This window comes from Haliaeetus albicilla, chromosome 20 (genome assembly GCF_947461875.1).
Source record: "Haliaeetus albicilla chromosome 20, bHalAlb1.1, whole genome shotgun sequence".
Classification (NCBI taxonomy): domain Eukaryota; kingdom Metazoa; phylum Chordata; class Aves; order Accipitriformes; family Accipitridae; genus Haliaeetus; species Haliaeetus albicilla.
Window position 1 is genome coordinate 26,628,567 of NC_091502.1, and position 26,513 is coordinate 26,655,079.

General features: G+C 38.8%; 1 protein-coding gene across 3 annotated transcripts in view; it reads right to left on the minus strand.

Moving 5' to 3' along the window:
- Nucleotides 1-26,513, minus strand: part of C2CD3 (C2 domain containing 3 centriole elongation regulator) — a 50,833-nt gene that overhangs the window by 23,100 nt on the left and 1,220 nt on the right. For all 3 annotated transcript variants that reach the window (XM_069808676.1, XM_069808674.1, XM_069808675.1), the window contains exons 3-24: nucleotides 26,175-26,332; nucleotides 25,373-25,572; nucleotides 24,714-24,931; nucleotides 23,706-23,838; nucleotides 22,391-22,519; nucleotides 21,013-21,157; nucleotides 20,455-20,615; nucleotides 18,977-19,192; nucleotides 18,398-18,510; nucleotides 16,389-16,507; nucleotides 15,273-15,395; nucleotides 12,689-13,156; nucleotides 11,592-11,743; nucleotides 10,162-10,405; nucleotides 9,413-9,596; nucleotides 8,418-8,598; nucleotides 6,625-6,797; nucleotides 5,566-5,686; nucleotides 4,086-4,354; nucleotides 3,007-3,096; nucleotides 1,479-2,099; nucleotides 288-605 (exon numbers count right to left, since the gene is read on the minus strand). In XM_069808676.1, coding sequence (XP_069664777.1) covers nucleotides 288-605; nucleotides 1,479-2,099; nucleotides 3,007-3,096; nucleotides 4,086-4,354; nucleotides 5,566-5,686; nucleotides 6,625-6,797; nucleotides 8,418-8,598; nucleotides 9,413-9,596; nucleotides 10,162-10,405; nucleotides 11,592-11,743; nucleotides 12,689-13,156; nucleotides 15,273-15,395; nucleotides 16,389-16,507; nucleotides 18,398-18,510; nucleotides 18,977-19,192; nucleotides 20,455-20,615; nucleotides 21,013-21,157; nucleotides 22,391-22,519; nucleotides 23,706-23,838; nucleotides 24,714-24,931; nucleotides 25,373-25,572; nucleotides 26,175-26,332 — 4,536 coding nt within the window. The remainder of the gene's footprint in view (nucleotides 1-287; nucleotides 606-1,478; nucleotides 2,100-3,006; nucleotides 3,097-4,085; nucleotides 4,355-5,565; nucleotides 5,687-6,624; nucleotides 6,798-8,417; nucleotides 8,599-9,412; nucleotides 9,597-10,161; nucleotides 10,406-11,591; nucleotides 11,744-12,688; nucleotides 13,157-15,272; nucleotides 15,396-16,388; nucleotides 16,508-18,397; nucleotides 18,511-18,976; nucleotides 19,193-20,454; nucleotides 20,616-21,012; nucleotides 21,158-22,390; nucleotides 22,520-23,705; nucleotides 23,839-24,713; nucleotides 24,932-25,372; nucleotides 25,573-26,174; nucleotides 26,333-26,513) is intronic.

Below are 26,513 nucleotides of genomic sequence, written 5' to 3' on the forward strand. Positions count from 1 at the left end.
ATTATATTACTTATATTTTGGATTTTATTAATAGAGATAGCTGAATAGTTTAACCTCCTGCTTCCCCTGTACTTATACAATGATGCAATGCTCTCGGGGTTGCAACACTATGAAGCCAAGTTCAAAACCCATCACGTCCATTCACTGTGCTGGAGTAAGTTTGAGGATGTGTTTTTAAATTGCTCCATGCAGTACCTGTTATGAATAGAACCCAGGAAAGAAAACAACACCAAACCCACAAAAAAAGAAAAAAGAAAGAAAAAAAAAGGGGGTGGTGGTGATGTTACCTTTTAAACTTAGATGCATTGCTCTTTCCACAAGGATATTGACAGCAACTGTGTTTTCCAGAAATATCACATCGTCTTCTTGTGACTTGCCATTGGTGATATCTGAACTTATGATATCCAGTTTCTGACTCTGATTTTCAGAGACCTGTTGGCTCAGATCAGGGGCTTTCTCTGTGCCTTCGTCTTCACTGTTGCTGTATTCCTCAGCACAGTGAAGTCTGCTGGGCAGAGCAGCAGAAGTGGAAGAAAGGACGATGTGAACACGTATAGCAGCTCCTGCCAGATTTGCAGCATTGCATCTGAACAACGGGTAAACCCCTGCGAGAGAATTCACAAACAACCAGCTAAACAAGCCAAATTAAAACAAGGATCTTGGAAAACAGCTGGTACAGTTCATTGCGGTAGAGATCTCCCATCAGACCAGCAGAATGAATTTTGATTTTCAATGTAATTTCTATGCAAGGTATCACGCAGTGCGCTTTTAGAAGTATCAGTTTGTAAAGGCTAAAAACAGTTGAACAATCCCCCCAATTGGGTACACCTTCATTTTCCTGCTGGCAGCTCAAATTACTATTTTAAAGAACATCAACTTTCTGAGAGCTCTGGGAATAGTGCCTCTGAATAATTTTATATACATATACAGAGAATATAACATATACACAGCATAAAATTTTTTTTTAACTCTTGTTCCTTCTCCTTCCCTGAGCATACTCAAAGAGCCAATAACCTGTCCACAAATCTACCTGTAAGCTGGTGGCTGATGGATACCACATAGATGACAGAAGCCTAAGTAACTGAATAGAGCAGAAGTTTCCATGACGTTCTCAGTGCTCAGTCATTTGCTCTGACTGCAGGCATTCAGCCTCCTTGAGAGACATTATTCTTACTGCGTCTCCCTCTATCATGATGCCCAATCTGTAATTCTGAAGAAACTTTCTCAACCAATCCATGTAGGCTAATTGCTGTCCCTATTACTGCCATTTTTGCACTCATTTAAACTTGCTAAGTTTTGAATTCAGAGAAGCAAGCGTTTTAACCTTGTTTATCTTCAGTGAAAGGAGGTGTTGAGTGTGTGTTGCATACAGGACAAAACAAAGCTGTAAATATTTTGCTTAAAGTGACTAGAGAAGTAACTAAACTAAAACATCAATAAAGAGGAATGAAACATGACAATGTTCTTTAGGAACTTACCACTAACACTTAGTGTTGTCCTTGACCTCTCTGCTAATGCTGCGAGGTCAACATAGGCAGATCCAATAAGACGATCTGTATCAAGTGGTCTTTCCACATCATTTTCTTTACCATATGCCCACCACACCTGTATTTCTAATTTCTCCTCTCTGAAGAACCAAAGCAGTCCTTGACTCCTTCTGAGAGTCACCTTGTTTGGTTTCTTAAAGTTCACTGTAACGTTCTTTGTGTCGTCACTCAATTTTGGCCTCCGAAGCAAAGTCCATGTGGCTTCCTGATTATATAGCTTATACCTGAGGTAGCAATAAGTGCTTTTATTCAGGTGTGTCTGGCCTGCAAGCAGCACACAGTCAACTGGCAGCCATACTCTTGGAGTTGAGATGGTCACAGTCACTGGATTGGCACTCTGCTCCCATTCGTCGCTATCATCCATGCTGTCTTCACAGCTCTCCTCACTGTTCCATCCTAAAAGCTTAGCGGCCTCCAAAACACGCTCTCTGTCATCCTGATGAGCAAAGGTAACAGAAAGTTCCAGTCCTCCCACAATGGCCTGCATGATGTTTGTGCAATGTGAAGGCATTAAATCTTCAGATAGGGTGACTGGGTACCAGCCTGTAATACCTTCAGGAGAAAAGATCATAATTAGACTTATCCTACCTTTTGAAAAACAGTAAAGAATTTTCTGCTCTCTGCTCATTAGTCAAGGAGCAGTACTTGAAGTGTTTATTTCTTGTGAAAGTTTTGAATTTGTCAAATAATTTCTAACCTGAAAAAGCAGCAAATTGTTAGGCCTCAGAAAACCTTGCCGGTGGTTCTGATCCCAAAGGCATTTTACTTTCCATTTCACTAATGACACTTATTTTACAACAAAACTATATCTCCATATAAAATTAGGCATTCTCAGGTTTTTCCTCCTCTCTTCCCATTAAAAATAAACCTGAAACTTCATGTTGGAGAAAACTAGCACTATACTGAGATTAAAGCAGAAATAACCAAGATGATAATGAAAACATTATTATTACAAGACATAATCATCACAAACTAAGACTACATAGAGGAGGTATTTTACATTTAGTTTAAAAAAAGTTAATCCAATTGCTTTCTAACTTATCCAAGCCTTTGTTTCCAGCTTTGACATCTGAAAAGCAATCATTGGTCCTCCATGAACACTACAACCCTTGGATCTTCCCATCTTAAGGTAGAAAATAAACAGCACTGCATAAAATACTAAGGAGGTATGCTCGTTTTAGCTGGGATGGAGTTAAATGTCTTCATAGTAGCTACAGAATATTAATTCAGCTACTATACATCCCACACCCTGAAAACAGATCTTCAAACAACAACCTTTATATGAGTTTTCTAATACAGGATTTTTAATGAAGATGTGCAATATCTGAAAGAACTTTGGTCTAAAAAAACCTCAAAACCAAAACATCCACAAAAACCTCAAAATGGGAATAAAGACTGTTTTAAGGAATTACAATAGCACTTACTATTGTATGTCAGCAGCTTAACACTGTTGTATTACCTGATCTTCTTCTCAGGAGGTCTCTGGTTGGAATTGTGACTGTCCCAAGAAGATAATCTCTTGATGTTCGAGCTGCCAATGTGTCAGTGGCTGGAAAAGAAATAATTTTGTAAATACACCAAATTGGAACACAAGATTTAGAAGTAATTTGAGACAGCATCTCCTTTGAAAGGAAGCTGTATCGCCTCAACAGCAAATAGCTCAGCTGTCATACTGAAAACGCTTTTAACCCATGAAAAAAGGACAAAAGCTAAAAAAATTGCCTGGGACATATTAGGCCAAAATCCATGAGAAACAGGGTGTGAATAAAACCTGTCTGTGGACATTGATTGCCAGTGCACATTCATGACAGGATACACGCTCCACCACCACTGAATTTGGAGAAACTTTTAGAGGGTATTTCCACAGATGAACATTAAGTAACCAGTGGGGAGCTAGTGGTCAGTTACCCCTAACAGCATGCCACTCCTGACTCTTCTTCCCCAGGAGTAAAAAACACTGTCATCCTTAGCTAGATTTTGGGTTTAAAATAATTCTACAACACGTTGTTACACTGTAAAACAATCCTGCTTATCTGCCACAGGATCATTGGAGGATTTTAAGGTATCATTTTTCTTAACTACCGTTACCTCTCATGAAGTGGAGGCAATAAGGCATGCACATACAAAGGCAGGCTGCTCCAAGAGTCAAGTGCTGTTACTGTTAATTGCATTATCTTTTTATTTAAGAGGTGATCTTAATCTCCTGGAGTCTTAGAAACCTCAACTCATTGCACAAGGGGAACAGTATCTCCGAAAGCCTCCTCTGAAGACAGTTTAGGTAATTACATCTATTAGCAACTGCACAGAGTAGTCCCCGGAAACATTCAAGGTCAGGTTGGACGGGGCTCTGAACAACCTGATCTAGTGGAAGATGGCCCTGCTCATTGCAGGGGGGTTGGGCTACATGATCTTTGCAAGTCCCTTCCAACCCAAACTGTTCTATGATTCCATGAATAGTCTCTCTTCTAAACCAAAAATTAAGGGGACTGGATCATTCTGCAATAGCATTCAGCCATTGTAATCACTTGTCCTCCTTACCTGACTTGGTGCTCTGATGGTAGATAGAGAAGACGATACTGGCAGACTGCAAGAGTTCCCCCAGACAAGTGGCTTCTCCACTACTTTTCTGAATGATGAGGTTACAAGGAAACTCTATGTGATGCTCGAACTCTGGGCAGAAAGTACAAGCCACAGCTCGTGTGCTGCGTCTCTCTGCCTCAGGTAGGAAGGAGAGGTGCACAGAGACGTAAGCATTAACTCCCACACCTGCATAGTACTGGACCGAAGGGTTCTTTTGTGCCACAGCTCTTCATTTAGTATGTAAAAAGAAAAGAAGAAAGAGAATGAATATAATGTACAAGGAATCTAGGAACTAATGCAATTAAAGGTTTCAAGTCTTCATGATGAAAAGATGGGACAAAACAGTGAATGTTGTAAGTCAAAAAAGATGTGGGTTCTGGCTGCGCATTATTTTTCACCATTTTTTTTTTCAACTGAACATACTAGGAACAGATATGAAATGGTGAGAGTAACTGTCACATGGTCCATCACTGGTGGCTGCACTCTTATTATTGTCAGGATCTGAGACCAAAGTGGTTGAGAAAGTACTCAGCACCTTTAAAAATATCCCACACTGTAGAAAAAGTTGTAGGGTAACTTCCCAGAGAACCTGCTCTACAAGGAAGCAAAAGGTAAAGTCAAATTATTTTTACAGACTAGTACTGACAAGCAAAAGGAGGTGAAATTAACAGGTGGAATTATTTACAAGTAAAACAGACCCAGGTATTACTCAGGTCATACACCTGAAGGATGAGGAGTCTGAGCTCATTCCACTTTCTTTAGTTCTCCAAGTACCATACGGTAGTGATCCTCATCTTACAGAATCTACTTGAATTAAGATGGATCAGGAGCTCAGCAACACTGAGAAAGGGTCAGTGCACTGGTCTAGAATGACAGGAGCCGTCCTCTTATGGAATGGACTCCCTCTCTTCTAGCCCTTCCTTTCTTAATTCTTGAAAATCGCGTATTGGAACTAAGTTCAGGTGATACCATGCACTTAGGGCAGCGGCCTTCTGGTGAGAAGGAACTTGTTTCATTTACTAGTTAGTTTATCAATGTTTCCACAGTGAAATTCAAGAAAACAAATCTCAGCTAGCTTTTAAATAGCATCAGTAACACCAATATCCAATGCCCAAATATGTACCATTTTATATCAGCCAATTTTTATATCAGCCTTTGGTGTAGAAAAATGTGGAAATGTAGAAAAACGTGCCCTTACAGTCTCAATCCCTCTGCAGAACAAATACTACCACACTGTACTGCAGCTTAAAGGACAAAAATAACCACTGATGTTCTTTATAAAGTTATTTTCACTTCTGATCAGAACCCAGTTTGAATCTCTGTCTCTGCAGATGGAAAGTTGGCCAGTTACAATTTGTTCTAATCTAATGTCTCAGCCTGCTGCCTCCAGATAAAGCTATTTTAAGAGAAAAATCTTCCTTTTAGAATTAGGCTTTACCTAGCTGCTGCTTGCAAACCAGCTGCTCTGTGTATTTGTACAGAAAGAGAAACAGCTTGAGCAGTTATTCCTGCTGCTGTTTTCATGGATCGTTGGTATCTCACACTCACATCAAGCAAGCCTGGATTAAATAAAGAAAGAAAGGAAAGAAATGGTCAGCTTTTTATACAGTTACATCCAATATAATCAATACTTAGTTATACCTCTTAATACAAAACTTACTCTATTCATGCAAAAAAATAATTCCATATGGAATTCATTGAGATTGACTGTGCAAGATGCTGTACTTCAGCCAGAAGTTACAGCCTCATACAGGAAGCACAGAAGGAAATAAAGGACTGCATCCTGCAACCTGCCCTACCGGCAGTCAGATCAGATGGTCTTAATGGCTCCTTCTCATTGGCAAATTTATGCCACAGTAAAATAGGAGAGGCTGTTTAACCCAGCCGCGCCCTCATGTGAGTGTTCATTGTAATACTTTTAAAATAGCCCACTGCAGTATTTCAACACATCTTTTTTATAGCACTGCAGTGACAAAATCTTCAGAGAGACAGATTTTCTGCTGCTGCACGTGGTGAACCTTCAAAATAATTGAAGCATACTGAACTCCCCCTCCAGCCCCAGCTTTTAAGGCCATTCTTTCCAAGAAACTGCCTCAGAGTTCCTCAGTGCCCTGCCAAGAGCTGATGTTTGTATCATTTGAAGGAACCACAGTGAACAGAAAGATGTCTCTGCCCACACCACGTACCATAAACAGCCCTTCTTTCAGATCTCCCATTCCCTACCTTACACGGGAAGCTTAACTACAGACTGTGGCTTATTGGCAACTAAGCAGTTCAATACACAGGGAGGGCTTTTTTAAACTTGTTAGCAGTTTGAGGGTTGCTCATGTTTAATTGCTGATTCTTCACTAGGTATGGTGACAGTGAAAGCTGGGAGGAAAAACTCTCATGGTTGGTATCAGTTGCCAACACAAATATGCATTTTTGTTTCCCTTGGCAGCAAATATACAGATCTTCACTTTTACACATAAAATGAAAACCCACAAGCCTTCCTTACCTGAAGACTGCAGATGAAATTCCACTGAGGAATCAGTCCTACGGACCAATGGAAGATTAAAAGTCTGTAACCCTATCTCTTCACGATGCTGCATAGTCACCATGGCACATAGCCGTGACAAAGGCAAGGTCCCTTTGGCAACCATTTGGTCTCTGACATTTGGGTAATAATACCTGGTAAAACATAAAGAAGCAGCATCAATCGTGCTGTTTTGATGATGACAAAATGATCATCATTTCTCTCACGACTGTACATAAGTCAACTTTGTGTGTCTTCAAACACTAGTTAAGTCTCCCGATAGCTAAGGGATAAACTCAAGTAAATGAATTTCCACAGAAAAAAAAACAAACAGTAAGCGCTCAAGTAGATAATGCTACAAATGTTCTTTTGCACTAGTCCTAGCAAGTCAACTAGCAGAAACTCTACTAAAAAATTGGCATCCCAAAGAAAAACAAGAGAAGGATCTGGCACCAAATACTCTCTGCTCTCAATTTTCATTAACAGATAAAAACGCTACTTGCAAAACAGTTTGTGAGTGTAAAAAATGACTCTGGACTGCTTCTCACCATGCTGCTTGGCTTCAGGCTCATCCTAAAGCAAGTTTTGGCACTCTATCTAATGAACAACAGGTAGATCAGGAGAAAGGCATCCACTGGGTTTTCAGTAGCAGTAACTGAGTAACGTGGTAGTGCTATAGACTCGTGTTTTCCTTTCCATTTTGGGACAAATTCTGAACATTAATTTATTGTTTGAGTCTTGGGTAGAGCACTGCCTGAGCAGTAGTCCCAATATCTTGGAATATTACACCTGTTGGTTTCTACGTTTTCCCCATACACTTCCAGGAGTAATTCAAGATGCTGGCATCATAGCAAGAACTCTCTGACTTGGAATCTGGCAGTCAGTATCTAATCTCCTTCCTAATTACAAAGATCTGTTGGTAAGCTTTTTCCATTTCAAATATTGCAAACTGGTAAGAGGATGTTTACAGAATTCTTAAAAGGCTTCCAGCTCAGTAATTTGCTCCTTTCACCCAGAACAGCCTAGATTTACCAGCCACTATCAGTGAGTGGTCAGGACAAGATTAAACCAAAGTCTAGCTGTCCTCAGGAAACTCAGCTAAAGCACATTTTTGAAATGCCAGGTACTAACAATTGGTCACTTCAACTGCTCTGGTCATTACCAACACTAATGTAAACACATCCAGCATGTAGTAATTCTCATGTGACTTCGCAAATTTTAAATAGCTTGGTTTGCTTACTACAGAATGAACAGATCATTATAATGATGCTTTTCTAAAACTATCTGTCTTCATGGTCTCTGCTTTCCACTACTAGTAATTAGCTTCAGTTGCCAAAGAAACTACAATATGAACTTACAAACATTTTATAGTATTTTTCTTTTGTAATCAGTGACTTTTATTAGGGGAAAAAAAAACCCAAAATGAAATTATACTGCCAGGGTGCTACTAAGTAAAATTTAGATGTGCCAAGCATTTAAAACCTACTTTTAGATCCCTATGCTGATGACAAAGTGGAAGAAAGCAAACTAAGACCACACACTTTTTAAAGAAGTTTTAAGAAGAAAAGTGTAATTAGCACTCTTGGGGGGGGAAAAAGGCTCACATGTCTTAAATGCAATCTTAAATGCAGATATTAGTCACCAAATGTTGATGAGCTCACCATTTTTTCACTTACTATTAAATATCCATCCCCTAGCTAGAGATTTTTCAATACCAGATATGTCTCCATCTGTGTTGCTGTGACATCTACAAAAAATAGGACGTTATTCTGTACCTGCACCAGACTTCAAACTGGATTCCTCCTCCAGCCGCTCCTGGTGCCATAAATGCACTGACCAGGAGCCTCTGGACTGGGACATCAGCAGGAACCAACAAAGAATGATGATGCTCATCATTAAAGACGGGATCGGGGACGCACAAAGTGGTTGCTGTGCGAAACGCCTTTAATTTGATGCCTACAAGTCAAGCAGAGTTGGTTAAAAATGGTTGCATTTGGGGGTTTCAATCTTTTCCTGTTTGCAGTCCTTCAGGAGGCAGGACGCAGGACCCAGAGACAATAAGTTAAATCCTCCTGCCAGAAGACTAGCTCTTCTGAGTTTCACTTTACAAATCTTTTACAAACAATTCACACAGTCCCATGAACCTGTGAGCCACAGGCTGAAAACTACTGTTAAATGTGGCTGGAAGCTGACATAGTCCACAGAGCTGCTATGGAACAATGTTACAGACCATCATTTTTCAGAGGAAATGGATATTAATGATTCAAAGCACTCAAAGACAACATTAAGTCCTTTTCTACAACTGCAATTATTTAAATACTCCTTTATAATCCCAATGATTTAAAACATGCAAGACTTCTCTTGGTGTATCCATGAAAATGAGCATCTTGAAAGGCTTATGTAAAGCCTTTGTTGAATTTAACTGTATACAATCGTAGTATTCCCTGTGACTCTGTTCTTGCATCTTTGCAGGATCAGTTGGTGAAATCTTATAGGATCTTTAACAAAAAGGCACCAAGTGAAGAGATTCAGAACTAGGTATCCTTTTTTGCTGGCAACTTTGTCATCTGCCTCAGTCAAAGCAGGCTTTTAATTTACTGACACAGACCAAGTACAGTTGTATGCAGATCTTCTGAGGAAAGCAAGCACTGCCTGCATTATGGAAGCTCAGAGAAATACAAACCCTCTTACTTAAGCAGAGAGAACATTACTAAACAATATTTAACTAAAGCAATGCTCTAAATAAGGATGTATCATAAACCAAACTTACCATCTTCATGCAATTCATTTCCTTGCAGTGCACCACAACCAGACTCTTGAACTGGGAAATAGTACTGTACATAGCAGTCAGCCTCTCCCCAGACAGTGGATTGTAAGGGAGTGAGCCCTTTCACACTCTCCACATGGATCTCAAACACATGTTCCATCAGGCCTTCCCCTTCTTGGTCTAACTGCTAATAAAACAAAGGAAATCCACGTGGAAAGGATGACTCCTTAGGTAACAGCATACGAGAGGACTGGGAACATAAGATTCTAAGAAGCCTGAGACGGGGCAGAACCACTATCTGCCATTTTCCTCCTAAAGTTCACAGAAACATCAAAAGCCTGATAGCTTTTTTTTTTTTTTTTTCTGCAAAAGCAAAAAAAACACAGCACATAAAAAGCATGAAGATTCCTACATATCCAACGCAGAAGGTAGTGGCAAAACCTGTATGGTACAGAATAAGGCTGTGAGAATTAAGATTTTTCTCCAATTTTGGTTTTTTTTTTTACTGCACTTGTCATGTAGATAGAAGCAATGGATATGCAGGGCAGTAAAAAGGGCAATAACGTCAGACTGGTGAGGGAAAGTGGGTAAGAAAAAAGTAAAAGTAATATAATTCTGCAAAGAACGTGATTGTTTATAACAAAATTGGCTACAGCATCAAAAGAGATTGGGGATCACTGGTCTGTTAATGAATGTACTGGTAAAATCCTTTTCACGTGTCCCTAACAGCAAGGGAATTTACTGAACAATACCATTGTGGGCTTTGTAGGAGGAGGGTCCAGAGAGTGGGAAGGGCGCTGTGTGACAGGAGGTACCATGCCTTCTTCATTTTTTAGCCTTTGCAGTGCCACTATTTGATCAGCTGACCCCATTGCCAGAATGACCCTCAGGCTTCCACTTCTACTGCCAGTAAAAACATCTATCACAGGCATATAGCTGTCCACAGCAATCACTGGATACTGAGCTTGAAGAAGCAGGTGATAAATCTTTGGATCTCTAGAACAGATAAAACCAAAAAAAAACCAAAAAAAGACCCAACATGAGAATAAGCCATCTGAATATGAACATGATCACACAAAGCTCATTTTAGATGGGACTTTCAATGCAGTTAGAAACCAATCTATCTCCATTCCTCAAAAATCCATCTTAATTACATTAGTCTTCACAAAGCACAGATCTGTGAGCTATTTTCAGCAACAAGAGAGCACAGCTCTCCAAAACCTAATGTGGCCTTAGCTATAAGCCAGCCTAGAAATCTGTGAGCAAGGTGATGAACTACAACAAGACTCCCATTAATATACTGTAGCCATATGATATTTTTATGAGGCAGTTATACACCTTTGGGAATGGACTTGGGCAGGAAGAAAAGAAGGAACGGGGACAGTCTCCGAGAGAAATGTAAAAACCTCTAATAATACACAGAAGATACACACAAGTAAACTACAGTGGAGTACTGAACAAATATCCAAATGACATACTAATAATTAACAAAGTAGTGGCCAGTCGGTTCCAGCACCATCTGATTTCCACCTATCACTAGTCTGACCAAAATAAAAGGAATTAATCCTTCCCATTAGAAAGAATCTCTTCTGTCCGGTATTTCCATCAATTTAAATTGCTTTAAGCAGGTGTTTTATTGAACAAGAAGCCAAAACACTGAACCAAAAAGAACAAGAGGTCTGGAGAGACTCATCAGCTAAGACAATTAAAACATGAACTATTTAGAGACCTTTTAGATACCACAAGCATTATCATGTTCTGTGCAAACCGACAGCATCCCTAGCAATGGGATCTATGCAGAGCATAATCACTCCATCAGTCATAACCTTGGAAAATCACCAGTGGGAAACCACACTTACTTTTCCCATGCAGTCATTTTGACCTCTTACAGTTTTACTCTTTCACAGGACCACAAGTTAACCTGGCTCCAAGCCTGATGCAGTGCAGTGTCTTTATTTCTCACAGTCTACTTGATTTCTGTACGAGGACAGTGTAACTTACTTATATACTGCTCAGTGTAGGAAAGTGCCAGAGGAAGCTTGGCAGGACAAAAATGCCCGTTGCTATAAAGTATAATTATGAACCCTTCCACACAAACTGTAGACACCATCCTTCCCTTCTTTCTCTGAGCATCAGTTAGGATATTTCGCAACCCAATAAAATATGGAACAAAGATGTTTACTTGAATGAGATGTAAAACTGATGCAGAGGAAGTTTCACTAATCCTAGCAGTCTGTCACACCGAGGACTTCCCATCTTGTTCCATGCTTCAATAATCATGACATTGTTCTTCAGCCGCTCCAGGTGTTTGGAAGTCAATGAAAAAGGCATCACCTGAAAGAGTTTAACGCAGAACTAGTACACAGAATACACTGGAAGCTATTGCAAAGTACAGAGCATTCTGGTAACGCTACATTATTCCAGTCTATAGAACTGTGCTCTTTAGATATGGAAATTAAAAATCAAATGTATACTTGCCTAACAAGTTTCAGAAAACTGGTAAGCTTGGAAGAGAGCTAGCCAGGAAAGTAAATGCCATTTAGATAAATTTTAACATAAGATCATATGCTATCTTGAAAAACATTGTTTTTATCTTTAAACACCTGTTTACTAAACAACAGATAAATAATTTCAGACAACTGTTTCAGATGTCTTTTGCCATGTTTTTACATTTCACTCTTTCAGCTAAAGACTAAGGAGTCTCACAAATCACTAGGTGTTTTTAAAAATAAAACAAATGCATTTGAACATCCTGACATTTCCAAAGGAAAATGTCCATAATAAAATTACAAACTCATAACATTATTAAATGCTTGAAATTCTGCTGTTTGCCTGGGGAAGGCTCTGGCCCATATAAGGACAGTAACCCACACTTCTGTGCTCATATAGCCATTGAGAAGAAAAAGAACACCAAGCAATGGAACAAACAAAAAAAATCTACATCTACATATTAGGATGCCATGAAGATGCCATTAACAATGTGTTTTCTTGCCAAAATGGAAGAAAGGAGAAATCAACTTTTTTTCAGTTTTGACCTACACTTTTCTGACTATTTTTCTTTTGTACTTCAAAAGTCCTGTTTATTATTTGGATGATTCAAGGAACTGCATTTCAAACTGTGCAATGCAGCCAAAACAATATTGAAAGTACCTTTAACATACTGAACAGGGCCAAGAAGAGAAGCTCCTACATATATAAAAGTAACTTAGCTTTGAAATATGTTTGTCAGTGTGGAATAGCACATTTCAATCAGTGTTAAATGGAAGATATGTGACTTGCCTGAGAAAAATTAAAGGCAGGTTGTGTTGTGCCCCATATGACAGCAGATCTTGTTGCCTCCTCAGAGCTGAGGAGCTTGCAGTTTAAATACACATTACAAGAACTGTGGAGTCCATAGTCTTCAGCACCAAAATCCTTTCCATCAGGCACCATCAACAGCACATGCAGTAACAACCCATCCTCTTCAGATGCAGTTATTTGTGTCATCAGATTACGGGCTACAGAGGTTGGTACAGCCTGCGATGGCTGCATGACGTTTATGCTGGCTGCTCCTGTATTCTGTGAGTCCTCACAGTTGTTAAGTTTCAAGCAGCGAGGGCTTTCTGCATTTATACTCTTCCTGTTGGGCTCCTGGAATTCCAGACGCGGACTTATTACAGCATGAGCTGGGACCTGCTGCACAGCCATAGTTGACCTGGCAGCGGTGCAGGTGAAGTCTTTGTTGTCAGCTGCAAGCTCTAAGGATACCTGCATTGTGCAAGGCAAAGCAAGCTGATCAGAAGACATGCCCCATACAAAGACAAGAGGCTGCAACATAAACTCAGGAAAATGCATGGCATATTTTGTTCAAGAACTGTGTTAGATCATCACCCAGAAGGCTTACCTTTAGACACATGCTGGTTACAAGCTACAACTGTCACTGCAAAATAAACTACATGCAGTTTTATCAAATAAAGCAGTAACTCAAGTACAAAAGTATACAATTACAGCCGAATAAAGGAAAAAATTAAAACCAATCACAAAGCTGACTGAAAAACGAACACCTACCTAGCCAAGGTGAAAAGTACTGTAACAAAGTATCATAACTATCATTTGTTCCACTTTGCTACAGCACTTGCTGCTCGCAAAAAATTATTAAAAAGAAGCGTTTCTCTCAAAATGTTTTCTTTCACTGCTCTTTTGCTTTTACATTCCCTGCTGATTTTAGCTGTCCCTAACTCCTCTCCCTTCTGTGGGCTCCTTTTTCTCTCCAACAGTCTACATATTCCACTGCATTTGTCATCTTCTTTTTCTGAGGTTGGGGTTTTTGGCTTTTGTTTTATTTTTTAACACTCTGTCCCACATTTGAATTGCCTCTTCATGTTGTCAAGATTTGCAAACGAAATAGTTAGATTGGTATGAATGAAAATATATGTGTGAAAGCAATGAAAGAAACATGAGAACAAAGGTTAAAGGAATTGCAAGTGTTAATTTGCAAGTGTTAATTGCTAGAGCATCATAGATCTGCTGGATTCATTCACATGACAAGACAGCAAGAAGCGGAGGAACAAACTGAAGCCCAGAACATAAGGTAACAGGATAAAGAAAAGGACTGGAGCCATAAAATGCCCAAATAAGGAAAACAAAATAATCAGACTCAAGAATTTTGCCTATAACTTAGAAGGGATGAGACAAGATATTGTGGCAAAAGATCCCAAACAGTATCTACTCCTGAAGTGTATAAATAACACGTCCAAAGATGAGGAGTTCAAGGCCGTCTGTCAGAAAGAACCCAAGAAATGAGAAGTGGACTCAATAGCTGACATCCCTTACCCTCCATTGCCTGGCCAGAATAGCTGGACATACATGTATTTCCGATAGGCAGGTATTACACTGAGTGAGTGAAACCTAAGAGACAGGGCGACCAAAATCAGTTTTCTTTAAGTATTAGCTTCCCCTTCCATAAATTCTTGCATGGAACTTTGGTTCATTAATTCCCCACAATACCTCCTTCCGCTTTTCTCCTCTCACACCCTGTTCCACTCTATTCTCTCCTCCACAACACACCATTTCTCCTCCTGCCTTCAATTAACTCCTCCCACACCTAACCTCTACATTTTATGATTCACCCTTCTGTGGCTCCTCTACTGGCAGCTCTGCTGAATGGCTCCCCTGAAAGAAGTTTCACAGCCCCTGTGACAGAAAACATTGCTCATCCCATGAATTACAAAGTGACAGAAGCAGTCCATGATCATGTTGTCTGGGAATAATTTAGGAGCTCTGAATGTAAAATTCCTAAATACTCTCTTAAACCTTCACTTGCTAATCTAGAGAGCTGTTTATCTTCAGAACTGGCACATCTCTCAAATGTGCTGTGCAGAACTGTTAATTCTTCTCAATCAGAAGTTGAGCATTAGTAGAAACTTTGGCTGGAGAAGCTAACTCCTTAAGTGACAAGGTGGTACCAATGACAGGGAGCATCAGGCCTCTGTGGCAGGAGAGACCTCAGCTCATGTCATGTGTGGAGCAGGAGCCAAAGCTCCCAGCCCTGAATGTGTGCCACTCAAAATCTGCCTGTAAAGTGGTTTCTGTATCCAAGCCCTAGCTTCTTGACCCTCATTTTACCCTGCAGCCAGAGGAACATCACACAGCAACATCCTTAGACATGCAGGACATATATTAAAAATATTTCTCCAAAACCCAAAGGAAAAAAAGGGTTCATGTTATCTTGTATTGGTCTTACAAACCTTCCTATCTGAGACCTGGCAAATTAAAACAATGAAAGAAAAGAAAGAGGAGGAAAAATTAAAAAAAGAGATAATATGCAGCCAAAATTAGTAACAGCACGTCATGTAACTCAAACTCCATACAGTAAAACACATACCTTTAGTGGTCCAACTTGTGTCTGATCTCTCTCTTTTTCCACAGGTATTTCACAGCTTACAGCGAGCAACTCAGACTGGATAACCTTGCGTAACTGAAGTGCTGCCGAGCCAACAGCCACTGGCTGAGGGCAGAAAAAGAATCAATTTTGCAAGATTTCTGTCAGGTTTAAAGAACTAAGGGCGTAATATGAAACAAATGGGAAGCCATGGTCAGCCACTCCTCAGTCCTATGCCACTAATTTTACCAATAGGGATTTGTAGGAAAGTTTCCCTTAGTTTCCCTTAGTTCCAGTTTCAAGTATCACTAGGACACAATAAGGAAAATTCTCCCAGTACCTACAGTAAACAGTTCCAGGATAATGCAAAAATGAACATTCCAAATCCTAGTAACTGAGCAAAATTTCCATACTTTAAGATGCAATTTATTCACCCCTTAAACGAAAAGCTCCCATTAGAACAGATGGGCAGATATCCTTGGTGATGATTAAAACAAAACATAAGCTGAGTTAACACCTCTCACTGACTTCATCACATGCAGATGATTATGCAAATATTTTTACCCAAACGAAAGATACTTTTTTCCCCCTCCAAATGCACAAGTTACACCATTTTCTCACACCTCATATTACTCCCCTTACCCTAGGCAGAGTAATGATATCAACTGCATCCACGTTAACTCGTTCTATATTGCTAAACGAGCTGCGTTCTCATTGAAGACTAATGCTTGTAATTGATCCAACAGCTTGTGATTGCTTCAACAGCAAGAGATAGTTTTAAAGATGAGGGAAGGACAATTTCTTTTGCCTGTCAGTCTCAAACTCAGAAAATCATTTAGTTGGGCAACAAGACTGAATAGCAATTAGTTCAACATCTAGTATCTGCACATAATGTCATTTCCCTTCATAGTATCTGGCAATGGTCGATTAAGAAGTGGCTCAGTAAAGCCACATTACTTTGTTTTGCCTCTGATGGCTGAGATGGCAGCAACTGCAATGAAGCATTGCAGAAGACTTAGAAAAGCCACTGTTGTCTGCATAAGTATTTGGAGGAAACAGAAATGCAAAGAATTTCTTTGCTTTTCAATACACAAAGTATAAACAACTTTTAATAAGTACCTTTTTCTGTGTGCTTTTTCTCATGTAGATTTTAAAAGCAAGGTCAGAGCTCCACCAGTGCTCTATCATTGTTCCACCAAAACGGACAGGGAACACAAACCGCTGCTGAAATTTCACAGCTGCAAGGAAGACAGAGACTTGTGAGCTCTTAACTGGATTCAGATCTAACCTGTCTTTTGAGCTTGATCAGGAACAGAGAAATCTTCAGTCTCTGCAGAGAACATGCAGGGCGAGTAGAGACAGATGCAGTTCAGAAGGTATGAGGGGAAAGTGATGGCACTTCTGAGAAGGATGGACAAACAAAGAGCATTTGCACATCTGCCAGAATCAGAGATCAAGCAAGGCTGGGAGCTGAAGGGGGAAGGTCTGCCGCTGGAACCCTCAACAAGAATCTCTCGAGGTTTCAATCTATTAAATTATGTTACAAGTCTGTGGGTAACTTACTACTTTTTTTTTTTTTGTTATTCACAGGAGCAACAAATATTCAAAATTAACTGAATATAAATAAACTTTCCTGTGGAGATTGCTCTGTTGCACACACAATCACTTAATTTTGCATTACTTATTAACACCAAGCCCAAAGTAAACCATTCTTCATTTTCCAAGGCCAAAAAATAGCAGGAGGGCAGCACAACAAAATGAGTACTTTAAGAGCATCTAAAGGCTGCAGTTGATACCAAGTCTCTGTCATCCTAGCACGCAATGAGACTTTCCCTTCTTCAGTGGGAGAACCCTGTCTCATTTTAAGCAATATATTTCAAGACACATCTTGAGAGAGTCAAAGCTGAACTGCAAGAATAATTGCAGGTTCTGGAGAAAAGTAATATCTGCAAGAAAAGACTGAGTGAATTGGCATTTAGTCTAGAAAGAGCAGAACAAGAAGTACAAGAACAGTATTGAAATAGTATGCTTTCTTTGTTCACAATGGATAAAGGAAGTATTCTTGTGATGACAAAAACTCAGGTTAGACATACGGAAGCTTTTCTAACAGGAAGCGCAGCACTTCTACAACTTGCCTGGGACGGCTATGGAATGTTTCTCATTGGGCATCTTTAATAAATGAGATAAACAGCTCTCAGGAAAGATAATGGTACAGTGGATTGACTTGACAGCTTCCTCAAATTGTTTTCAGCCCTACCTCTTTTTCTAGGTTCCAAAGAGCTGGAATCTAACCACACAAGACAACATGAAGGAGGCTGTATTATTTTTGTATTAAAAAGAGCTAAGGTTCAGAAGAATTAGATGTTTTGTCTGGACACAAATGGAGAATGTACAAGAGAACTGAGAATTACCCCCAGATCTCTCTCTCAAGTGCCACCCAGAAAGATGCAAAGCCAATGAATGACCATATGGGAGAGGCAATTGAAAGCAACCCTAGCATTCCAGTTTCTGGGAAGACTGGGCAGAGAGGATCTTGCTCATACAGCATTCTCTGCTCACTGAGGAAAGAAACACTAACATCAATTGTTCCCAGGGATACAAACACTGGTGACTCTCAGTAAAGAGATTAATGTCTACTGATTTGAGCACAGGACTCAAGATCTCTTGGATCCAGCAGAGTCTCTGAGCTCTTGCAGATATTACATGACATACTTCAACATCTGGAAAAATTATTTATTTGAGATGTAAGTATCTCTGATATTTCTAGAAGTACTTTATCATCCTCATACTATTGCAGAAAGGATATTGGGTTTATGCTGAAATGATGGAATGGGCTTACTGACCTGCTATTATGTCCCTAGGAAAAGAAATTTGAAAATCGCAACATGAATACTTCTTGGAAGCCAAAAAAAAAAAAAAAAAAAAAAAAAAAAAATCTCTTGGCTTCCTTCTCCCTGAGAGGACCATTCCACTACCTGCAGCAAAGCAACTCTGTTGGCAAAGGTGCCACTTATCATACTGTATTTTTCAGGCAGCAAAGAAAATACATAGAAAATGCTACTAAATAATTTCTAAGAGATGAAGGAGTCAACAATACTAAATACAAGGGGGGAAAATAATGCTCTTACCATCATCTCTGATTTTACTTGAAGCTATTCGAATTACTTCTGTTTTTATGGAGACCTGTCTTTTTTCATCCTTGGAGGCTCCCACAGGAAAGTGGTACTCAACAAAGAAGGTACTATGAATGAAAAAGTGAATGGATGATCACAATCCATCAAAAATCTAATGTACATAATGAAACTGAACATAGCAGGCAAGTTTCATATCCACAATTTATTGTTACTCTATTTTTTTAGAATAACTGAACTACCTATTTTATGAATTCCTTCAACAGATTACACATATGTCAGATTCTCCTCCAACAAAACCCCCTTTTGTTTCCAATGTACTGCCATGCACAATGCACATTTGTAACTCCCCCAAATCCCAGAAAAAGCACCACCTGAAGTGAGCCCGCATCAGGATAAATTATTCACATCTCTAACTTTCAGAAGTCTATGGTATACAATTTCCTGAGAGGAGCAGAGAAATAGGAAGACCTCAGAAGCCTGGAGAGCTTAGGTAAGCTGGACTACACAACAGACCTCAGAGAAAGCTACCTTGAAGACACAAGTAACAAGCTGGTGAGAAACAATCCCCCTTACCACTTATTAACTGATACAGGCCTTGGAGGCTTCCCCATGAAACCTTTCTTTCTTGGTGTAATCTGGATGCTCTCAAGAGGGATTTTCAAGCTTTCAATGATGACTCTGGCTAGGTGTATTCGCTCCAGCAATGCCAACCTGTCTGCACTGAAGGATGTGACATGAGCTTCTTCTGTGTGATCTTCTGGAGGAACCAGTGGCCTAGTAGGAGAGCGGCTGAAGAGATAAAACTGAGAATCAGGACTACACAAACATTCTTAACACAACCACATGAAGGGAAAATTGTAGCTTGGTGGGATATTATTTAAAAACTGCTCATGGTTCATTAAAATGCACATTTTTAATGTATTTTTTACAACAGATTTGGTGGTCTCTGTAACAGAAATCTTCTAATATACAATATCTAGGGAACATAATTGTGGGGGAAAAAAAAAGCAACAGTGTTTCACATTGTTGGAGTTTTGAAAAAAGCTTATGCAGTCTAACTCTTCAAAAGGAAAAGCCTCATTCAATATCATAAACAAAAAAAGGGAGAAGATACAGTTATACACATGGACAAGTCACTGCTGCAGAGGAACAGCAGCAGGATTTTTGTCATTATTTAAAACCTCACTTGCACTTTATTTGTAAGACTTGACTTGTAAAAGGTTTTGTGTTGGTACTTCTGGAGATATCAATTTTATCTGAATGTAAAAATAGCAGTATTTGTAAGAAAAGTTTCAGAAATAATTGTTTGAAGGTGAATTAGAAAAAAGAAGAAGTCATAAAACCTTAATGCTAACTGGTATTGTACAAGTAAAGCTTGATAACTGGATTTTTGGGGACACTGTTTTATTGGTTCTGTCATGGAAAAAAGGGAACACAGTTTAGATCGGGTCAGAAGAGAAGTTTATTTACTACAGCTATAGGAGAGAACACAAATCAGCAGAGAAACAGACTCTGCTGATGTGAACTCTGTCCCTGTAAAGCAGATACAAATTTTATACACATAGAGACATTGTGCAAAGACAGATAATAGGATGTGAGTTCTTTCATATCTGTTACATACACAAGGCCACAGAACTGCACAAAGCTCGTCTGGAGTCTGCTTTTTTCAGTACAGGGACTAATTTAGCATGAAGATTACACAGACATTATTGTTTCAGGAGATAGGGCGAGAGTTCAGTTGAGAGGCCCACTCAGGCTTTAGCAATTCTGCTTCCACAGTTCAAAACATTATTACTAGGCTTATTGCAATTTTGGCAAACTTGTGATTTTAACTAATTGCATCTCAATAGTTTCTTTAACAACATATAGCAATGCCTGGGTGATGCTGATGGCTTATCATTCCCAGCGATGCTATGAAAATTCCCCACCAAAATGGTTATTCAGTGAATTGTGTGATAATAATGGAGCACGATAACATAGTGTGATTCTTGCTAATACTAACTCACAATGAACAAGAAGCTGCAAAACAAGTCACTAATGTAACTATTTACCTGGGTTTAATTTCTGTCACCTTCTGACCCTCATCAAAGGCATTAGAATCCTTCTGTGGATTCATTGGATCAGCTTTCTTGAGAGTTTCTGTCTTGGTTACTTTTTTGGAGGAGTTAACATCATCATCACTGAGGAAATCACTTAAACTGGAATCATATTTCTGAAACAGAAATAATGCACATAAAATAAAAAGTTAACTACCGTTGTCAAGAAAGATACATAATGGTCATAATACATAAAGAAAAAACAACTTGCTGATTGCATAATTCAAAACAATTAAGATGGTATCAAAATTTTTTAGAGGTTTAAAAAAAGTTTTCATGGACCGCCTCAATCCTAGCAATTTCCAAACTCACTGCTTGACTTTGTAGTCTTAATAGTATTCTTTTAATAATATTAATTTTAAGCAATGTTCTCACAAGCTTCTGTATGATACTTAATGCTTATTAAGCCTTACTAATACTGAAATCTGTAGCCTTTATTTTTTGATGCAGACTTCTGATTTTCTTCACCTTATGGGCTACATATTAAGCACCTTCCTTTTGATCTCCACTTACAGGAGCTGTGTAAAAAAGACTCTCTAGCAGACTCTGGTCATAATGCGGATCATTAAGTTCACTGTCATACACCTCACTCCTGAGAGACAGAGAATCCAAAATTGAACCTGACCGATCCCAGAAATGCACAGGAGATAAATCAGCACTGTGGACACAAAAGAAAGAAACATAACTTAGTGTTGCAAGTTCTGCAGTCAATGTCTTATGAATTCTGACAATACTGTCTATTCTATACTGGATTTGTGCTATATAGGCTCCAGATACAGCCAAACTGTGCTTACATAGCACTGTACCCAACCTAATACATGTCTGTGACCTGATGGGTTATCTTGTGATAACATCTCTGGACTCAATGTGAAAAGTGCATGTGAATACATATCCATAGAATTGCAGAACAGCTGAGGTTGGAAGGGACCTCTGGACATCATCTAGTCCAACCCCTGCTCAAAGGCAGAGGATGCAAATAAGAAAACTGTCCAGTCAGATTCTGAGTATCTCCAAAGCTGGAGATTCCACAACCTCTTTGGGCAACCCGTTCCAGGTGTTGATGACTTTCATCATAAAATATATCTATTAATATCTACCTATAATTTTTATCCATAAGTACATTATAATTTTTTAATGCTTTAAGATACCAGTAATACTTAAGGACAGTTTAATAAAAAATAAATACAAGCTATATCTGAGTAGGTAAATACATGTATCTTTAGAACATCGTTGGAAAAAGTTGGGTTTTGTTTGGTTTAAGGGTTTTTTATCTGTGCTGCGAGTTCAAAACCAGTTTATGATCTGCAAACACTTCAGTGTGATCCAGTGATAAACCACAGGGAAAAAACAAGTGCAGGGCACGAAACATATGATCTGAAATTTTGAACCATATCCAACACAGAGGCTGTATGCTTCATACCCCTGATTTGGATAAAGACAACCTCATCATCATTCATACTCTTACTACTCCTCACAAAATGAGAGAAAAAGGTCAAGTTAATATTTGGAGAAAGATTAAAAATAACTATTGGTTCTCACCATTTTTAATTTATAGACCACAAGTTCTTCAAAAAAACATTGTATTTGTTTTATGTACTTCTTAACATTTTAGGGCACAACAGTTACAACTATTTAATAAATTATTCTTATCAAAGATTGTGGTTACTCTTTCTGACATAATTTTTACATCAAGGTACTTGGAGCTGTCTAGGTTGTCATACATTAAAGTTGAGTGCAAGCTGAGGTATAAAACACCTCCATCTCTTGCACATATGATTCGCTGGTTACATTTCCAGAAATGTGCAGAACTTGAAGAGTCAAGAGGCATTTTTCAGTATAAAGTGCTCAAATAAGGACAATTTTGCAGTAAGCCCCAGTGCATTACACTCACCTGCCCAATAGTAAGTGTATTGCTCTCTCTTCAGAGTTTAGGTCAAACTGCTGACCTGAAACTTCAGATGTGAAGAGATGGGAATCTTCAGGAGTGGGCACAAAATTTGACTTCAAGCCTTTTGGGCTCCTGGATAACAGCAATTGCAGCAGAGACAGCAGTAAAAGGAAAAATAAAGATATTAAGGCACGTTCAAGATTAATCCATCAAGGATAAAAATCAAAGGTTATGTACAGGCTTCTCCAGTTTGCAGCTTAATCTTTAGATACACAAAAACTTTCTGCAACCCTGCAGTCTGCTGCAAGTCGCATCCAAAATCTTATACTTTGCAACGTGTCACAGAATCATAGAAACATTTAGGTTGGAAAAGACCTTTAAGATCATTGAGCCCAACTGTAAAGGTTGACCCAATCTTGCAGTTTAAGCACAGCTACTGCAAACAAGAGGAAAGGGGGCCTGAGAAAGACAAACAAGATGTTTATAAATGACACTCTTATCAATTTTTCCTGGAAAGTCCAAAATAATCTACTTTTAAACAAATTGGAATAGTTTGAGCAGAAATAATTTAAATTGTGTTTGCAACAGCATCATTGACTGTCAAAGACAGTGACAGTATTTTCTGGTTTATAGTGGAACAAAAGGCATTGTTAATCTTTTCCCAAAAACAAGGAATTGAAGTTTCTCCTGTAAAAAACATGCATTTGTCTCAATACTTCTAAATTTCAATTTCACTGAACTGAGAACATTTACTAAGCCTAGTACTAAACAAAGTTGGAGTTAGAAGTTGAAAAGGCACAAACACTTTTTTTTTTTTCAGTCTGCTAAGAAAGATCATATGGAAGAAGATAATGACTACTAATTCTGAGAACACAGTTATAGATGCAATTTTCATGGGTATTTTGGCATCAAGAGGTTCAAACTAGAATATGCAAAAGTACTCAATTTATGTCACTAATTACTTACATTTCTTCAAAAATCTGTTCTCTGTGATCAAGAAACATTTAATTTGCTATGTTCCTTATCATACTCTTACTCCTTATCAACATTTAACATTTCCTTATCAAATAACACTGTACTAAATAGAAATATACTGTGAAACAAAATTAAAATCAGTGACTTAAATCAAAGCTTACTACATGATGATTAAAAACAATTCACAAAATGTAGCATTTTATTCACAAGTAGAAGTTAATTTCCCATTTGAACAAGAATCCTAATATAAATCACATGAATCTCAGTATTTCAAGTTTTCCTGATAGGGTCTCAAAATTTATGGTTTGGAACTTAATATGACTTCCCCCTTTCCCAAGCTCACTTTGCTGGTGGTTTGAAGTTGTCCCTCTCTATAAAAGCAGGCACTTCATTCAGTTCAATCTCCATGTCCGGGCTAGATTTCATTGCAGAAACAACCATGGCATCACGGAGTTTATTGCCTTGATCCAAAAGAGCTGAGAAATAAGCAGAAGGATTAAATCTCAGCATTCAAACGCAATTTAAAAGCAACGTGTAAACACAATAAATGTGCCAGCTACAGTCAAGAAACTTCTGTTCTCTGCTGTTATAAAGAGATCTTGACATACTGGAGATTAAGTGCATGCTATACACTGTAAAACAGATAGCACAGCTGGGAGTGAGTGAGAGTAATCCTCTATCACTCAGAGCTGTACAAATAACTCATCTGCAGGCAACGAGTCAGGCATTAGAGGGGCATTATTAAGATACAGTAGCAAAATTAATGTATGGAAGAACAGCTTGTCACCTTAGCACGTCTCAACTGCAGTCTAATTTTAGGCCGTCTCTGTAAATATAAAAAAATAACTCAAAAGGCAACACACATGGAAATGTGCCCTACTTTGATGCTCTTTTGAATCCAGTCCAGGTGGTCTGTGATCTAAAAGGGATGTTAACTGGCAGGTGATGGAAAAGAAATTATTTTCCATCTGAAAATGCCAGTGGCATAGAAATCCTCCCAAGACCTACCTGAATGTGAGTGGAACCTTTGATGACTGTCTCAGAAGACATGTCAATGATTAAACAGGCTGCGAAGCTGAGCTTCTTTTTCTTTTAGCCAGGTCAGAGCTCAGGCATACTGCTAGGACAGCATGTTTTGCCTGATCCTGATACTCAAGCCACCTTCCAGCAAGACTAAATCAGTACTTTTTAAGTAAAGACCATTTTATTATCATTTTCTGTTTGAAATAATATAGTGAGAGCATGCGGAGTATCACTTTTCCTTAAGTCTTTATCTCTAGATAGGCAACTGCAATATTATCAAGAACTATTTATTGTGAAATCTAAAAGATGACAACAATTGTATACAAACCTGAAAGCAGGTCTTTTGTAGCTGGATTATGCAAAGAGAGCACCCGCGTGTTTGTTCTAGCAGGTGCTTCAGGATCAGTGCTGGTGGGAAATGACACTTGCCAATTTGAAGGATTCACTTTCAGACAGTCATCTGGTAAAATCAGATGGTGATGAGAAGCAGAAAAAGTGTCCTTTATGTTTTCAGAGTTCTCTTGGAAGAGCAAATGGTCCTTTCCTCTATTGAAAAATGAAACATTATTTCAGTAACAACTAAAATGGATTGGTAAAGGGATTCAAATCTCTTCAAATTCTCCCTAGCACTGCAGCTGCCCCCCTACAGTACAGGCTCCAAAAAGAAATGTGACACATTATTTTAATGACTCCTTATCTTCCACTTATACCATCAGAGAGACCGACTCAAGCTGTAAGTACAAGGTCTGTGGTACCTCTTGTGTCAATTAGCATAGCTTGAACTAAGTCAATGTAGGATGCAAATTTATATCAGATGAGAAACTGGCCCTGTAAGCTCTGAAATGCTGAATGTTCTGGATTTCATATAAAATGCATATTCAAAAAGATCAAGTATTCCCTAACTTACAAGTGTATAGCCATTGCTTAAAAAAAGTGTCATGAACTGCAAAATAAACCAGAATTTTGTCATGGGGAAAAAAAAGATACCTGGGAGTTGTGGCTCTGCTATTGTTAACGGACTCTTGGCCAGCAATAGTCACCCGCGTTTGCCTGGGCTGCTGTGATGGAGCAAGAACCTGGGGCTTGCTGCTTCCCTGAGCAGGAGAGACATCTAAACTTGCATCTGTGGTTGGGACAGAGCTGCTGGTGTCATACAATTCTGGCAGAGGTTCTAGAACTAGTGAGACCTGAAAGACAGAATGTGAAAACAGTATTTCGTTATTTTCTGAATTAAGTGCAACACATACTGTATTCAACTTTGTCACACTCTGGAAAACTGTTGCTTTTCTATGCAAAGTAATATTTATATCATGCAGTTACATAACATCATAAAACTCTGACATGTTTACAACTACTTATTTCACATTCTGTGTTTTCAAATCACAGGCAACTATCTTTCAGCATAAATTGTCCAGAGCCAGGGCTGCAGAACAGAACACCACCTTCTTTACCCCAGATTTCAAAATCTGCTACAATTTGAGCCCAGTGAGGCTCTGGAGAAGCGTCAGAACTGAGTATCTGTTTTAAATCCGCTCTTAAAACTCACTCTCAGCGTAGAGACTACAAATTTTCTTAATCAAGTTGAACTACCAATGCCACACATCCTTCTAAACAAAAGAGAGTCAACACCGTCAGTATTCATTTTTCATTCGCTACCTTAGTTCACGAATGCCTTGGACAGAAACCAGGTCTGTAGTGTACCTAGTACAGCTTGATCCTGGCACCTGATTATACTGGTAAGTGTTACAGCAATACAATTTATTATAAAGAGCAAAGACATAAGGACTACCTGCAGCTGTCCTAGTTTATCAGATGTTGGTGAAACTATGGTGAAAAACCCATTGATCGGATGGCTGGGAGAGAGCTGGGACAGTTCAGTGATTTGCACTCTGCCAATTGGAAGATGGTCAAGTTTGGTCATTACCTCCAGGACAAGCACACCCATATCTGCGAAAATTAGGAACAGTTTCATTTCAGTCTCACAGAACACGGTCACAATTAAACACAACTAAATCTTTTTTGTTAAAATGACAGAGGTGCTAGAGGTTAACATAATGTTGTATCATGAAATTATGATAATGAGGCAGCAGGTAAAGAAGTGTTATACTGATAATAAATTATGATAAAT